Source organism: Procambarus clarkii, chromosome 49 (genome assembly GCF_040958095.1).
Source record: "Procambarus clarkii isolate CNS0578487 chromosome 49, FALCON_Pclarkii_2.0, whole genome shotgun sequence".
Classification (NCBI taxonomy): Eukaryota; Metazoa; Arthropoda; class Malacostraca; order Decapoda; family Cambaridae; genus Procambarus; species Procambarus clarkii.
Genome location: NC_091198.1, coordinates 21,161,463 through 21,179,412, shown reverse-complemented (window position 1 = coordinate 21,179,412; position 17,950 = coordinate 21,161,463). Strand labels below are relative to the sequence as shown.

The 17,950-nt window shown below is 50.4% G+C and overlaps 3 protein-coding genes across 3 annotated transcripts in view; 1 reads left to right on the top strand and 2 right to left on the bottom strand.

Annotated features, from left to right (window-relative positions):
- Positions 1-17,950, top strand: part of LOC123763141 (leucine zipper putative tumor suppressor 3) — a 281,718-nt gene that overhangs the window by 27,757 nt on the left and 236,011 nt on the right. The gene's annotated exons all lie outside the window — the stretch shown is intronic.
- Positions 6,605-7,692, bottom strand: LOC138351422 (probable WRKY transcription factor protein 1). Its single transcript, XM_069303244.1, has 2 exons — positions 7,471-7,692; positions 6,605-6,946 (listed from the first exon to the last, which is right to left on the bottom strand). Exons 1-2 carry the CDS (start codon positions 7,690-7,692, stop codon positions 6,605-6,607), a joined length of 564 nt encoding a protein of 187 aa, XP_069159345.1.
- LOC138351421 (uncharacterized) lies at positions 12,390-12,896 on the bottom strand. Its single transcript, XM_069303243.1, has one exon. It carries the CDS (start codon positions 12,894-12,896, stop codon positions 12,390-12,392), a length of 507 nt encoding a protein of 168 aa, XP_069159344.1.

The following is a 17,950-nucleotide window of genomic DNA, read 5'->3' as shown; positions in this document are numbered from 1 at the left end:
CGCTGGTGGCCCCTGGTGGCCCCTGGTGGCCCCTGGTGGCTCCTGGTGGCAGCTGGTGGCCGCTGGTGGCCCCTGGTGGCCCCTGGTGGGCCCCTGGTGGCCCCTGGTGGGCCCCTGGAGGTCGTTGGTGGCAGCTGGTGGCCGCTGGTGGCCCCTGGTGGCCCCTGGTGGCCGCTGGTGGCCCCTGGTGGCCGCTGGTGGGCCCCTGGTGGCCCCTGGGGGGCCGTTGGTGGCCCCTAGTGGCCGCTGGTGGCCCCTGGTGGCCGCTGGTGGCCCCTGGTGGCCGCTGGTGGCCCCTGGTGGCCCCTGGTGGCCCCTGGTGGCCGCTGGTGGCCCCTGGTGGCCCCTGGTGGCCGCTGGTGGCCCCTGGTGGCCCCTGGTGGCCCCTGGTGGCCCCTGGTGGCCGCTGGTGGCCCCTGGTGGCCCCTGGTGGCCCCTGGTGGCCGCTGGTGGCCCCTGGTGGCCCCTGGTGGCCCCTGGTGGCCCCTGGTGGCCGCTGGTGGCCCCTGGTGGCCGCTGGTGGCCCCTGGTGGCCGCTGGTGGCCCCTGGTGGCCGCTGGTGGCCCCTGGTGGCCCCTGGTGGCCCCTGGTGGCCGCTGGTGGCCCCTGGTGGCAGCTGGTGGCCCCTGGTGGCCACTGGTGGCCCCTGGTGGCCGCAGGTGGCCCCTGATGTCCACCTGCGCCGCGCTTCAACAACTACAATCACCTTCTGTGGTTGAGTGTTCAATAAACCTCTGAACTATATGTTTAACACATCTCTCACCCTGTCCATAGAGGACAGAAGAAAATGTATATATGCTGGTTAGCATTGTAAATGTCTGGCCACGTCTGTGGTTGAAAATAATAATAATAAAAAAGTTCCTCATGTGACTGTAAACCTGTAAATCTTTTCTCAATGTTCGGCGGCCTTTTTTTCTCCACGTTTGTAAACAGTTTACGAGCATCGGAACTATCAAATAAAATCTTATTTTAAATTGTTAAATTTTAAATTGTTATTTTAAAATTGTTATACGAAGTCTCCCGGCGCGTCTGACGTCATGACTGATGTCATAAATATAAACAAAGCCGCCAAAGATGTACTGGTTCCGTAAGCACTTGCGTAACTGCTTGTTGAATCCAGGTCCAGGCAACCCGTCCTCCTAACACGTCGCATTTCAGACGTATACGCCACCCTAAGGCCGAAAATCGTCGTATTAGCAAATGGCAGCAGCTGGCGAAATTGACGTACAGTCCCCCGTTTTCTGTTTTGGGTCCTCTGGTAGGTTAGGTTAAGGGGGCACTTTAGTACCATGAATCAGTCAACCACCTCCCTACCATGAACCATACACAACCACCTACCCTACCATGAACCACACACAACCACCTCCCTACCATGAACTACACAACCACCTACCCTACCATGAACCACACACAACCACCTCCCTACCATGAACCACACAACCACCTCCCTACCATGAACTACACAACCACCTACCCTACCATGAACCACACACAACCACCTACCCTACCATGAACCACACACAACCACCTACCCTACCATGAACCACACACAACCACCTCCCTAATATGAACCACACACAACCACCTACCCTACCATGAACCATACACAACCACCTACCCTACCATGAACCACACACAACCACCTCCCTACCATGAACCACACAACCACCTCCCTACCATGAACTACACAACCACCTCCCTACCATGAACCACACACAACCACCTCCCTACCATGAACCACACACAACCACCGCCCTACCATGAACCACACAACCACCTCCCTACCATGAACCACACAACCACCTCCCTACCATGAACCTCACACAACCACCTCCCTACCATGACCCACACAACCACCTCCCTACCATGAACCAGTCAACCACCTCCCTACCATGAACCACACAACCACCTCCCTACCATGAACTACACATCCACCTCCCTACCATGAACCACACACAACCACCTCCCTACCATGAACCACACAACCACCTCCCTACCATGAACCACACAACCATCTCCCTACCATGAACCACACAACCACCTCCCTACCATGAACCAGTCAACCACCTCCCTACCATGAACCTCACACAACCACCTCCCTACCATGAACCACACAACCACCTCCCTACCATGAACCACACAACCACCTCCCTACCATGAACTACACAACCACCTCCCTACCATGAACCACACACAACCACCTCCCTACCATGAACCACACACAACCACCTCCCTACCATGAACCTCACACAACCACCTCCCTACCATGAACCACACAACCACCTCCCTACCATGAACCACACAACCACCTCCCTACCATGAACTACACAACCACCTCCCTACCATGAACCACACACAACCACCTACCCTACCATGAACCACACACAGCCACCTACCCTACCATGAACCACACAACCACCTCCCTACCATGAACCACACAACCACCTCCCTACCATGAACCATACACAACCACCTACCCTACCATGAACCATACACAACCACCTACCCTACCATGAACCACACACAACCACCTCCCTACCATGAACCTCACACAACCACCTCCCTACCATGAACCACACAACCACCTCCCTACCATGAACCTCACACAACCACCTCCCTACCATGAACCACACACAACCACCTCCCTACCATGAACCTCACACAACCACCTACCCTACCATGAACCACACAACCACCTCCCTACCATGAACCATACACAACCACCGCCCTACCATGAACCATACACAACCACCGCCCTACCATGAACCATACACAACCACCTCCCTACCATGAACCATACACAACCACCGCCCTACCATGAACCATACACAACCACCTATCCTACCATGAACCATACACAACCACCGCCCTACCATGAACCACACAACCACCTCCCTACCATGAACCTCACACAACCACCTCCCTACCATGAACCACACACAACCACCTCCCCTACCATGAACCACACACAACCACCTCCCTACCATGAACCACACACAACCACCTACCCTACCATGAACCTCACACAACCACCTCCCTACCATGAACCTCACACAACCACCCCTCTACCATGAACCACACAACCACCTCCCTACCATGAACCTCACACAACCACCTCCCTACCATGAACCACACACAACCACCTACCCTACAATGAACCACACAACCACCTCCCTACCATGAACCTCACACAACCACCTCCCTACCATGAACCACACAACCACCTCCCCTACCATGAACCACACAACCACCTCCCCTACCATGAACCACACAACCACCGCCCTACCATGAACCACACAACCACCTACCCTACCATGAACCATACACAACCACCTACCCTACCATGAACCACACACAACCACCTCCCTACCATGAACCACACAACCACCTCCCTACCATGAACTACACAACCACCTCCCTACCATGAACCACACACAACCACCTCCCTACCATGAACCACACACAACCACCGCCCTACCATGAACCACACAACCACCTCCCTACCATGAACCACACAACCACCTCCCTACCATGAACCTCACACAACCACCTCCCTACCATGACCCACACAACCACCTCCCTACCATGAACCAGTCAACCACCTCCCTACCATGAACCACACAACCACCTCCCTACCATGAACTACACATCCACCTCCCTACCATGAACCACACACAACCACCTCCCTACCATGAACCACACAACCACCTCCCTACCATGAACCACACAACCATCTCCCTACCATGAACCACACAACCACCTCCCTACCATGAACCAGTCAACCACCTCCCTACCATGAACCTCACACAACCACCTCCCTACCATGAACCACACAACCACCTCCCTACCATGAACCACACAACCACCTCCCTACCATGAACTACACAACCACCTCCCTACCATGAACCACACACAACCACCTCCCTACCATGAACCACACACAACCACCTCCCTACCATGAACCTCACACAACCACCTCCCTACCATGAACCACACAACCACCTCCCTACCATGAACCACACAACCACCTCCCTACCATGAACTACACAACCACCTCCCTACCATGAACCACACACAACCACCTACCCTACCATGAACCACACACAGCCACCTACCCTACCATGAACCACACAACCACCTCCCTACCATGAACCACACAACCACCTCCCTACCATGAACCATACACAACCACCTACCCTACCATGAACCATACACAACCACCTACCCTACCATGAACCACACACAACCACCTCCCTACCATGAACCTCACACAACCACCTCCCTACCATGAACCACACAACCACCTCCCTACCATGAACCTCACACAACCACCTCCCTACCATGAACCACACACAACCACCTCCCTACCATGAACCTCACACAACCACCTACCCTACCATGAACCACACAACCACCTCCCTACCATGAACCATACACAACCACCGCCCTACCATGAACCATACACAACCACCGCCCTACCATGAACCATACACAACCACCTCCCTACCATGAACCATACACAACCACCGCCCTACCATGAACCATACACAACCACCTATCCTACCATGAACCATACACAACCACCGCCCTACCATGAACCACACAACCACCTCCCTACCATGAACCTCACACAACCACCTCCCTACCATGAACCACACACAACCACCTCCCCTACCATGAACCACACACAACCACCTCCCTACCATGAACCACACACAACCACCTACCCTACCATGAACCTCACACAACCACCTCCCTACCATGAACCTCACACAACCACCCCTCTACCATGAACCACACAACCACCTCCCTACCATGAACCTCACACAACCACCTCCCTACCATGAACCACACACAACCACCTACCCTACAATGAACCACACAACCACCTCCCTACCATGAACCTCACACAACCACCTCCCTACCATGAACCACACAACCACCTCCCCTACCATGAACCACACAACCACCTCCCCTACCATGAACCACACAACCACCGCCCTACCATGAACCACACAACCACCTCCCAACCATGAAACACACAACCACCTCCCTACCATGAACCACACAACCACCTCCCCTACCATGAACCACACACAACCACCTACCCTACCATGAACCACACACAACCACCTCCCTACCATGAACCACACACAACCACCTCCCTACCATGAACCACACACAACCACCTACCCTACCATGAACCACACAACCACCTCCCCTACCATGAACCACACAACCACCTCCCTACCAGGAACCACACAACCACCTCCCTACCATGAACCACACAACCACCTCCCTACCATGAACCTCACACAACCACCTCCCTACCATGAACCACACACAACCACCGCCCTACCATGAACCACACACAACCACCTCCCCTACCATGAACCACACAACCACCTTCCCTACCATGAACCACACAACCACCGCCCTACCATGAACCACACAACCACCTCCCAACCATGAAACACACAACCACCTCCCTACCATGAACCACACACAACCACCTCCCTACCATGAACCTCACACAACCACCTCCCTACCATGAACCACACACAACCACCTCCCTACCATGAACCACACACAACCACCTCCCTACCATGAACCACACACAAGCACCGCCCTACCATGAACTACACAACCACCTCCCTACCATGAACCACACACAACCACCTCCCTACCATGAACCACACACAACCTCCTCCCTACCATGAACCACACACAACCACCTCCCTACCATGAACCACACACAACCACCTCCCTACCATGAACCTCACACAACCACCTCCCTACCATGAACCACACACAACCACCTCCCCTACCATGAACCACACAACCACCTCCCTACCATGAACCACACACAACCACCTACCCTACCATGAACCACACACAACCACCTACCCTACCATGAACCACACACAACCACCTCCCTACCATGAACCACACACAACCACCTCCCTACCATGAACCTCACACAACCACCTCCCTACCATGAACCATACACAACCACCTACCCTACCATGAACCACACACAACCACCTCCCTACCATGAACCACACACAACCACCTACCCTACCATGAACCACACACAACCACCTACCCTACCATGAACCACACACAACTCACCAGCCAAAGAAGAGACAGCAAGAACAACTTGTGTCCCTATTAGTGGCCACTCACAGCGCTCTCCTAACTGAAGGTTACAGAGCCTCGTGAATGACCTGGAGATTACCGGCGTTACGACGCCGGGAAATAATAACAGCCTGGCTGATCCACGGAACACTGAACACCGCCTCGTGGTTAGAAATGACGGAGCTCTCGAAACTCTCAGCCCGTCTGAGAGCCCCTACAGAAGGAGTATGGTAGTTTGGTTGAAGTAGGACTTGGAGCAGTCTATCATCCACGGTAGTTAGTTAGTTTCCCCCCCCCCTTCCTTTCAAGACGCCGCCACAGCGCTTCCAATCACCGTCGTAAGTGGGTTTAAGTGCTGCAAGGGTTAAGGGCTGTTTGAAGCCCCTGAGACTAAGTGGTTCACAGCTGGAACCGGAGAGGAAAGGCTTGAGTTCTGGGGCTAAGGTTGGCTGGCACTGATATTCCTCTATCTGTGGCCTCCATCCTGGCATTGATTGTTGTCATCAGTGTACTGATTGTTGTCATCAGTGTATTGAATGTTGTCATCAGTGTATTGATTGTTGTCATCAGTGTATTGATTGTTGTCATCAGTGTATTGATTGTTGTCATCAGTGTACTGATTGTTGTCATCAGTGTACTGATGGTTGTCATCAGTGTATTGATTGTTGTCATCAGTGTATTGATTGTTGTCATCAGTGTATTGATTGTTGTCATTAGTGTATTGATTGTTGTCATCAGTGTATTGATTGTTGTCATCAGTGTATTGACTCTTGTCATCAGTGATACACTTGCAGAGAGTCAGTGTTGTCTAGACAGTGTGACCATCGTGCCAAAGGCCAAAGGCCATAACAGTGTACAAGTAAGTGTACTTGTGGCACACACACTTGAGAGTGTTCACCATGCGGCTCTCCCATAATGGTGAATAATATGATAGTGAGGGCGGAAATAGGGCAATATATAAGCCATTCCTGTGTGACCCCAAACAGCCCCCTTGTTAGTGAAGGTCGGGGACGTGTCCTCAAGAATGTCCGATTGTCTTTGTCTTTTTCGAAGATCTTCGTCTTCGCCTTTTTCTTTATTTACTTACCTGAATTTACCTGATGGCTAGTAACACTCTAGTGGCATCGACGAGGACAGGAAGACGGGAGCTTGTCAAAGGTTCTCCCGTTTGTCCTAATGGTGCTCTGTCTAGCTGGATTTTTTGGCATTTACGACTTCGGCGGGTAGGCGGTTCCACGGGTTTATAACCCTGTGGGTGAAGAAGTATCTCCTGTTCTCAGTCCTACAGTGTGGCTTGTTGAGCTTGAACCCGTTGCTCCTTGTTTGTGTTACATCTGATCTTTTGAAGAACTTCTCCGGATCAACATCCTCCAAATTGTTCACTATTTTAAAAGTGTCGATGAGATCCGCCCTGTCATGCCTGGTTTGTAGTGCTGTTAGTTCCACGGCCCTCAACCGTTCCTGATATGACAGTTGACTTAGTTCTGGAATAATTTGTGTTGCCCGGTGATGCACATTCTCCAGAGCAGCTGTTTCTGAAGACGAGGTCGCCATGCCTGGATGCATCACTCCAAGGAGGGACGCACTACTGTGTAATCATCACCTTTATCTTGCTAGTATGTCAAGCCAAGCTGGTGCAGGAGGCTGGGAGGGCCGCCTCTGGCCACCCCAACACTGCGGCCAGGCAGGCATTTCCTCCTGACTACCGCCCTCCACTATTTACACGTTGGTCTGAGCGGTGACGGATGACCGGAACGGTCGCTGTGTGAGGGGGGGACAATCTTTATTACGGTCACCACCAAGCGCGGCGCTGGGACGGTGGGACACACGTCCCCCCTGGTGGTGATGGGACATCCCAGAGACCACTCCGACGCCCCGCGAAAGCAATCAGTTAAAGGCGGCCACTCTCGCGGTCCATCAGCGAGGCCCCCATACCTGACATTCCGACATTCTTCTTTTTTTGTGCGTTAAGGAGCCGTCATGGGTGGAGGGCGGCCCCCACCGGAAACTATGGGGGTGCCACACTGCCCGGCCCCACGCCGGCCCTCAGGCGCCCGCTGTGTGCTATAGTTAGTGGCCGCTCACAGCTATTTCCACCCCACCCATAACTATAACATTGGCGCCCGGCTATTTCCACAGGGTTTGGGATGTGTGGGAGCTTAATGGGTTCTGGCGTTACGGGGAGCATGCTGGTGTTATGGGGAGCATGATGGTGTTATGGGGAGCATGATGGTGTTATGGGGAGCATGCTGGTGTTATGGGGAGCATGCTGGTGTTATGGGGAGCATGCTGGTGTTATGGGGAGCATGCTGGTGTTATGGGGAGCATGCTGGTGTTATGGGGAGCATGCTGGTGTTATGGGGAGCATGCTGGTGTTATGGGGAGCATGCTCGTGTGACACCTGGTTGATGGGGTTCTGGGAGTTCTTCTACTCCTCAAGCCCGGCCCGAGGCCAGGCTCGACTTGTGAGAGTTTGGTCCACCAGGCTGTTGCTTGGAGCGGCCCGCAGGCCCACATACCCACCACAGCCCGGTTGGTCCGGCACTCCTTGGAGGAAACAATCTAGTTTCCTCTTGAAGATATCCACGGTTGTTCCGGCAATATTTCTTATGCTCGCTGGGAGGACGTTGAACAACCGCGGACCTCTGATGTTTATACAGTGTTCTCTGATTGTGCCTATGGCACCTCTGCTCTTCACTGGTTCTATTCTGCATTTTCTTCCATATCGTTCACTCCAGTACGTTGTTATTTTACTGTGTAGATATTGGGACCTGGCCTTCCAGTATTTTCCATGTGTATATTATTTGGTATATCTCTCTCGTCTCCTTTCTAGAGAGTACATTTGGAGAGCTTTGAGACGATCCCAATAATTTAGCTGCTTTATCGTGTCTATGTATCCCGTATATGTTCTCTGTATTCCCTCAATTTCAGCAATCTCTCCTGCTCTGAAGGGGGAAGTGAGTACTGAGCAGTACTCAAGACGGGACAACACAAGTGACTTGAAGAGTACAACCATTGTGATGGGATCCCTGGATTTGAAAGTTCTCGTAATCCATCCGATCATTTTTCTGGCTGACGCAATATTTGCTTGGTTATGCTCCCTAAACGTTAGGTCGTCGGACATCATTATTCCCAAATCCTTTACATGCTGTTTTTCTACTATGGGCAGATTCGATTGTGTTTTGTACCCTGTATTATGTTTCAGATCCTCATTTTTGCCGTACCTGAGTACCTGGAATTTAGCACTGTTGAACATCATGTTATTTCCTGTTGTCCAATCGAAAACTTTGTTGATATCTGCTTGTAATTTTTCAATTTCTTCAGCAGAGCCAATTTTCATGCTGATTTTTGTGTCATCTGCAAAGGATGACACGAAGCTGTGACTTGTACTTGAGTCTATATCTGATATGAGAATAAGGAACAGCAGCGGTGCAAGGACTGTACCTTGAGGTACAGAGCTTTTAACTGCGCTTAAACTCGATTTTATTTGATTGACTGTTACTCTTTGTGTTCTGTTCGACAGGAAATTGAGTATCCAGCGTCCTACTTTACCGGTTATTCCCATTGACCTCATTTTGTGAGCTATCACCCCATGGACACATTTGTCGAACGCCTTTGCAAAGTCTGTGTATACAACATCTACATTTTGCTTTTCTTCCCTCTTCTGTCGGAAGAAGCTTCTGTGCTTCTGTAAGAGGAGCATGTTGTTCTTGCATGCAGACACTAGAGACAGTAAGACACCTTCCCAAAAGCACTCATCCGGCCCAGTAACTGCTCAACACTCTATGGACAACCCGTTCTCGCAAATTTAATAAGTCAATATTGACTTATTAAATATGTGCATAGGTGACATACTTAACATAATAGATACCCTTAAAAAGATTCATAGAAAACACCGACCTTACCTAACCTTGTTAGTATCTTAAGATAAGCATCTTATTGCTTCGTAATTACAATTATTACCTAACCTATAATAGGTATAGGTTAAGTAATAATTGTAATTACGAAGCAATAAGATGCTTATCTTAAGATACTAACAAGGTTAGGTAAGGTCGGTGTTTTCTATGAATCTTTTTAAGGGTATCTATTATGTTTAGTATATCACCTATGCACGTAGGTAATAAGTCAATATTGACTTTACGAATTAGCGAGAACGGGTTGCTATGGAACCCACAATAACCGCTCAAGCGCCACCTGGTGGAGATTAGGGGTTAGTGTTGTCGTGTATAGTGACGATGTATACACACTCTTGACCTTGGTTTACCAAGCACTGAAAGTTTACACTTACGGAACCTGTACATCTCCCGTCAGTCATGGCGGCAATGCTCGTGCATTTACTAAACACTTTACGATCCGACCCAAGGTTAGTGTCCTTATATGCGACCTCGTAGCGCCTGCGAACTCGTAAACTCTTTAATAAATACAAACTAAGTCCCCATGACTGAGGGAGGCTGTGAGGGCTGAGCCTCACGTGTTAGATAGCACAAAGGCTCTGGAGATAGCACAAGGATCTAGAGAGATAGCACAAGGGGCTCTGGAGAGATAACACAAGGGTCTGGAGAGATAGCACAAGGGTCTGGAGAGATAACACAAGGGTCTGGAGAGATAACACAAGGGCTCTGGAAAGTACAGTTATCCTGTGATATCACTTGTAAGTTCTCGTTATCCATAATTCTCTGTTGGGTATTTTCTGCCCCATTCTTTAGTTATGCCCCTTGAAGCCTTCATGGGTAAATCTTTAACTTATTCCGGTATTTCTTTTTTTACACAGGTGGGTACTGACAGCTGCTGACACCTGTACACAGGTGGGGTACAGACAGCTGCTGACACCTGTACACAGGTGGGGTACAGACAGCTGCTGACACCTGTACACAGGTGGGGTACAGACAGCTGCTGACACCTGTACACAGGTGGGGTACAGACAGCTGCTGACACCTGTACACAGGTGGGGTACAGACAGCTGCTGACGCCTGTACACAGGTGGGTACTCACAGCTGCTGACACCTGTACACAGGTGGGTACTCACAGCTGCTGACACCTGTACACAGGTGGGGTACAGACAGCTGCTGACACCTGTACACAGGTGGGGTACAGACAGCTGCTGACACCTGTACACAGGTGGGGTACAGACAGCTGCTGACACCTGTACACAGGTGGGGTACAGACAGCTGCTGACGCCTGTACACAGGTGGGTACTCACAGCTGCTGACACCTGTACACAGGTGGGTACTCACAGCTGCTGACACCTGTACACAGGTGGGGTACAGACAGCTGCTGACACCTGTACACAGGTGGGGTACAGACAGCTGCTGACACCTGTACACAGGTGGGGTACAGACAGCTGCTGACACCTGTACACAGGTGGGGTACAGACAGCTGCTGACGCCTGTACACAGGTGGGTACTCACAGCTGCTGACACCTGTACACAGGTGGGTACTCACAGCTGCTGACACCTGTACACAGGTGGGTACTCACAGCTGCTGACACCTGTACACAGGTGGGGTACAGACAGCTGCTGACGCCTGTACACAGGTGGGTACTCACAGCTGCTGACACCTGTCCACAGGTGGGTACTGACAGCTGCTGACACCTGTACACAGGTGGGTACTGACAGCTGCTGACTCCTGTACACAGGTGGGTACTGACAGCTGCTGACACCTGTCCACAGGTGGGTACTGACAGCTGCTGACGCCTGTACACAGGTGGGGTACTGACAGCTGCTGACGCCTGTTCACAGGTGGGGTACAGACAGCTGCTGACACCTGTCCACAGGTGGGATACAGACAGCTGCTAACACCTGTCCACAGGTGGGATACAGACAGCTGCTAACGCCTATCCACAGGTGGGTACTGACAGCTGCTGACGCCTGTCCACAGGTGGGTGACGAGGGACCCTCACGTGACGAGGGACGAGTAATGACTGACAGCCTCACAGCCGACGACACCTTCACGGTTGATAAAGAGGAGGAAGTGTCTAGTGCATCAGGTGGGGCGTGAAGACATTGTCTTGGGCGGCTCCTCTTCCCGCCAGAGCTTTGTCAGGCTGGCCGCCCGGGGACGCTATTGTGGCCTGTCGTCCGAGGCGCCCCTCCAGCACCTGTGGCGCTCCTGCTGGTGTCTTCAAGCCTTTTAGCATTTTCACGAAGCCATTTAACATTTTCATGAAGCCTTTTAATAGCATTTCCATGAAGCCCTATAACATTAAATTTTTAAATTTTGCCCCGAGGGGCGAGTTTATTGGGCAGCGCCACTCATCTTGTGAGTGGACACATTTTCATGAAGCCTTTTAGCATTTTCTTGAAGCCTTTTAACATTTTCATGAAGCTTTTTAGCATTTCCATGAAGCCTTTTAGCATTTTCATGAAGCCTTTTAGCATTTCCATGAAGCCATTTAACATTTTCATGAAGCCTTTTAGCATTTTCATGAAGCCCTTTAGCATTTCCATGAAGCTATTTAGCATTTTCACGAAGCCATTTAACATTTTCATGAAGCTTTTTAGCATTTTCTTGAAGCCTTTTAACATTTTCATGAAGCTGTTTAGCATTTTCTTGAAGCATTTTAACATTTTCATGAAGCTTTTTAGCATTTCCATGAAGCCATTTAACATTTTCATGAAGCCTTTTAACATTTTCATGAAGCCCTTTAACATTTTCACGAAGCCTTTTAACATTTTCATGAAGCCTTTTATCATTTTCATGAAGCCATTTAACATTTTCATGAAGCCTTTTATCATTTCCATGAAGCCATTAAAGTACATATTGGCCCAAAAAATGCATTTACAAGTTTTTTTTTAGGAAGTCTTAATTCCCAACTTGTGTTAATGAAGACTTAATTAACAAGTGATTTTCACAAGTTTGAGTCTTCAGACTTTCTTTTACAAACTGAAAGGTCTAGGCTTCTGTTATACCCGTCCGGTGTTGGTTCGTGGCCCCACGGCCTGGTCTCTGACCAGGCCGCCTCCTGCTTGGTGGACTGATCAACCAGGCTGTTGGACGCCGCTGTTGGCACACTGCTGACGGGCAGTGTGCCCCGTCCCCCCATGCTGGGTCTCGGTCACCTTCCTCCGGTGATAGTGACCAAGATAGTGACCACTGTAGGCCTCACGGACGACTTACGACCACAGATTATACTAAGGAAGCCTATCGAGGATTTACGACACCCTCGGGTTGTTAACTGACCGCATCACGGTACGTCCTTTTATACGTTAATTATCCGGTTATCCGGTTATCCGGTTATCCGTGAATCGTTTGGGGGCGTAGAGCGGCGCCCATGACACGTGACATGACAGGTGACGATCCCAGACGCCTCCTGGCTTAGGTTATGTGGGTGGGTGGCAGGGATGGGTTACCTTACCTTGAAGTTACCTTGAGGTACTTCCGGGGCTTAACATCCCCGCGGCCCGGTCGTCGACCAGGCCTGTTTGCTGGACTGATCAACCAGGCTGTTGGGCGCGGCTGCTCGTAGCCTGACGTATGAGTCACAGCCTGCTTGATCAGGTATCCTTTGGAGGTGTTTGTCAAGTTCTCTCTTGAACACTGTGAGGGGGTCTGTCAGTTATGTGTAGTGGAAGCGTGTTGAACAGTCTCGGGCCTCTGATGTTGATAGTTCTCTCTTGAACACTGTGAGGGGTCGGCCAGTTATGTCCCTTATGTGTAGTGGAAGCGTGTTGAACAGTCTCGGGCCTCTGATGTTGATAGAGTTCTCTCTCAGAGTACCTGTTGCACCTCTGCTTTTCAACGGGGGTATTCTGCACATCCTGCCATGTCTTTTGGTCTCATGTGATGTTATTTCTGTGTGCAGGTTTGGGACCAGCCCCTCTACTATTTTCCACGTGTAAATTATTATGTATCTCTCTCGCCTGCGCTCAAGGGAGTACAGATTTAGGCTCTTTAGTCGGTCCCAATAGTTTAGATGTTTTACTGAGTGGATTCTAGCAGTAAAGGATCTCTGCACGCTCTCCAGGTCAGCAATTTCTCCAGCTTTGAAAGGGGCTGTCATTGTGCAGCAGTACTCCACTCTAGAGAGCACAAGCGTCTTGAAGAGTATCATCATCAGTATAGCATCTCTAGTGTGAAAAGTTCTTGTTATCCAACCTGTCATTTTTCTTGCAGTTGTGACGGCTACTTTATTGTGTTCTTTAAGGTAAGGTCTTCCGACATGAGTACACCCAGATCCTTTACATTGCCTTTTCGTTCTATGTTATGATTTGCCTGAGTTTTGTACGTGGTTTCCGTTTTTATATTTTCATTTTTTCCGTAGCGCATGAGCTGGAACTTATCCTCGTTAAACACCATATTATTTTCTGTAGCCCATAGAAAGACCTGATCTACATCTGATTGGAGATTTGCCGTGTCCTCTATGTTGCCAACTCTCATGAAGATCCTAGTGTCTTCTGCAAAGGATGATACAGTGCTATAGGTTGCGTCCTTGTCTATGTCCGATATGAGGATGAGAAAAAGTACTGGAGCAAGCACAGTACCCTGGGGGACTGTACTGGAACAAGCACAGTACCCTGGGGGACTGAGCTCTTCACGGTTGATGGGCTGGATATTATTTTGTTGACTATTACACATTGGATACTGTTAGTCAGGAAATTGTAGATCCATCTGTCTATTTTTCCGATAATTCGTTTTGAACGCAATTTTATGTGCAATAACACCATGGCCACATTTATCAAAAGCTTTTGCGAATCCTGGCCACCCATCCTGGGTGGCCAGGATGGGTGGCCAGGATGGGCAGCCAGGATGGGTGGCCAAGATGGACGGCCAGGATGGGTGGCCAGTCTTGGTGGGTAGTCTCTGCTAGGATAGGTGACTAGGGTGGGCGGCAGCTGTGAATGATAGGGATAAGTAGCTCGCGCCAGGGTGGGTGGCCAGGGTGGGTGGCCAGGGTGGGTGGCCAGGGTGGGTGTGTGGAGTAAGTGTGTGGGGGGGGGGGTTCAGAAGCTCCCACACGGCTCAGGTCTGGAAGTGTTATGTGGATGGCCACCGTCCTTGTCCCCTCATCCGTATCCTCCTTCAGGTGTGGCCACCGTAGGTGTGGCAGGTATGTAGGAGAGGCGTGGGTGTAAGTGTGGCCTGTAGCAGCCTGACCTTGTCTGTCAGGGTCCCTACACCCCTCCCTGACGCCATGTTTCTGGTCTGTGGGGCGCCATCTGTGGGGCGCCATCTGTAGGGCGACATTTGTGGCGCGACATTTGTAGGGGCGCCATCTGTGGGGCGACATCTGTGTGGCGACATCTGTGGGGCGACATCTGTGGGGCGACATCTGTGGGGGCGCCATCTGTGAGGGCGCCACCTGTGGGGGCGCCATCTGTGGGGGCGCCATCTGTGAGGGCGCCATCTGTGGGGCGACACCTGTGGCTCCGTGCTCACTCTCTTCAGTGTTGCACAGCGGACACTTCTTGCAGCCACTGAACCCGTTGTTCGACCTGCAACTCAAGCTGAAGACAAAATCTTCATGCTAATCAAGCTGAAAATCGAAGCTTCAAGCCTCCAGCAGCTCCAAATGTACCCCATATTGACATTTACAATAAATAACCACTCTCCTGGGGGCCCCAGCATGGCCCCTGGAAGCGGAGAGAGAGAGAGAGAGAGAGAGAGAGAGAGAGAGAGAGAGAGAGAGAGAGAGAGAGAGAGAGAGAGAGAGAGAGAGAGAGAGAGATAGACAGAGAGAGATAGAGAGACAGAGAGAGAGAGAGAGAGAGAGAGAGAGAGAGAGAGAGAGAGAGAGAGAGAGAGAGAGAGAGAGAGAGATGGGGTGACAGGGGGTGGAAGAGAGAGGTGAAGTCTGTAACACTGACTGACTGCAGACAGCTGCGGACGTCGAAAGAAGCGAAAACAGGCGCCTATATTTGGGTGTGTCTGCTTGTGTCTGCGTGTGTCTGCGTGTGTCTGCGTGTGTCTGCTTGTGTCTGCGTGTGTCTGCGTGTGTCTGCGTGTGTCTGCGTGTGTCTGCGTGTGTCTGCGTGTGTCTGCTTGTGTCTGCGTGTGTCTGCGTGTGTCTATGTGTGTCTGCATGTGTCTGCGTGTGTCTGCTTGTGTCTGCGTGTGTCTACGTGTGTCTGCGTGTGTCTACGTGTGTCTGCTTGTGTCTGCGTGTGTCTGCGTGTGTCTATGTGTGTCTGCATGTGTCTGCGTGTGTCTATGTGTGTCTGCATGTGTCTGCGTGTGTCTATGTGTGTCTGCATGTGTCTACGTGTGTCTATGTGTGTCTGCGTGTGTCTACGTGTGTCTATGTGTGTCTGCGTGTGTCTGCGTGTGTCTACGTGTGTCTGCTTGTGTCTGCGTGTGTCTGCGTGTGTCTGCGTGTGTCTGCGTGTGTCTGCATGTGTCTGCGTGTGTGTCTATGTGTGTCTGCATGTGTCTGCGTGTGTCTGCGTGTGTCTGCGTGTGTCTGCATGTGTCTGCGTGTGTGTCTATGTGTGTCTGCATGTGTCTGCGTGTGTCTGCGTGTGTCTGCATGTGTCTGCGTGTGTGTCTATGTGTGTCTGCATGTGTCTACGTGTGTCTGCGTGTGTCTGCGTGTGTCTACGTGTGTCTGCATGTGTCTGCGTGTGTCTGCGTGTGTCTGCGTGTGTCTGCGTGTGTCTACGTGTGTCTATGTGTGTCTGCATGTGTCTGCGTGTGTCTGCGTGTGTCTGCGTGTGTCTGCGTGTGTCTGCGTGTGTGTCTATGTACTTACTTTTGTCTGTTGCTTGCAGCACGTACATAAAGTCGTATGTATGTGTTTGTTGAAGGGTTCGTGTCTATTTTGTTATATATAACAAGTTTGTTTTTTGTATGTATGTATGTATGTATGTATGTATGTATGTATGTATGTATGTGTGTGTGTATGTATGTATGTATGTATGTATGTATGTATGTATGTATGTATGTATGTATGAAATGCCTCCATCGTTAATACACACATACACGCACATAGTAATTCAACAGCTGGGAAGACATGACTCAACTTAACTCTTGACCCAGCAATCACAATTAGGTAGGCATATTTAGGTGAGCACACACACACACACACACACACACACACACACACACACACACACACACACATACACACATACACACACACACACACACAAACACACACACACACACACACACACACACACACACACACACACACACACACACACACACACACACACACACACACACACACACACACTACATACAACAATACAAATTAACTTGGAGGATCCCTTTTGAGTGCGCAGTCACCGAGTGTGTGCCCGTGAGAACAAAAGGATCCCAGATGTAATCGCACTCACAAAAACCAACAAACTAACTTGTTTGCCGTAACAAAAATGGATGTACTCAAGAGGCACTTAGACAAGTTCTTGCAAGAAGTGCCGGACCAACCAGGCTTTAGTGGGCATGTGGGCCTGCGGGCCGCTCCCAGCAACAACAGCCTGGTGGACCAAACTCTCACAAGTCGAGCCTGGCCTCGGGCCGGGCTCGGGGAGTAGAACAACTCCCGAGACCCTCTTCAGGTATGTTCCTGGTATCAAAGAGTCAAAATAAATGAAGTAATCCCATATAATTTTAATTTATTTTAATTATTGTTTACAATTAGCAAACTTTTAGTTGAACTGGCATTATGAGAGGCACAAAATGATGCAGACAATGTTGGTAAAGTCAGGTCGCAGATTAGCTAAGCAACAGTAAACATGCTTGGGGCTAATCCTAGAATTTGCTGATGTAAAATATTTTAATTTCTATTCATTATATAAATGTTCAATTATTCTAAATTGGAGATGTTATTTAAAGCTATTTGTTTTCTGTCATTATATTCCTCACAATTTAAATT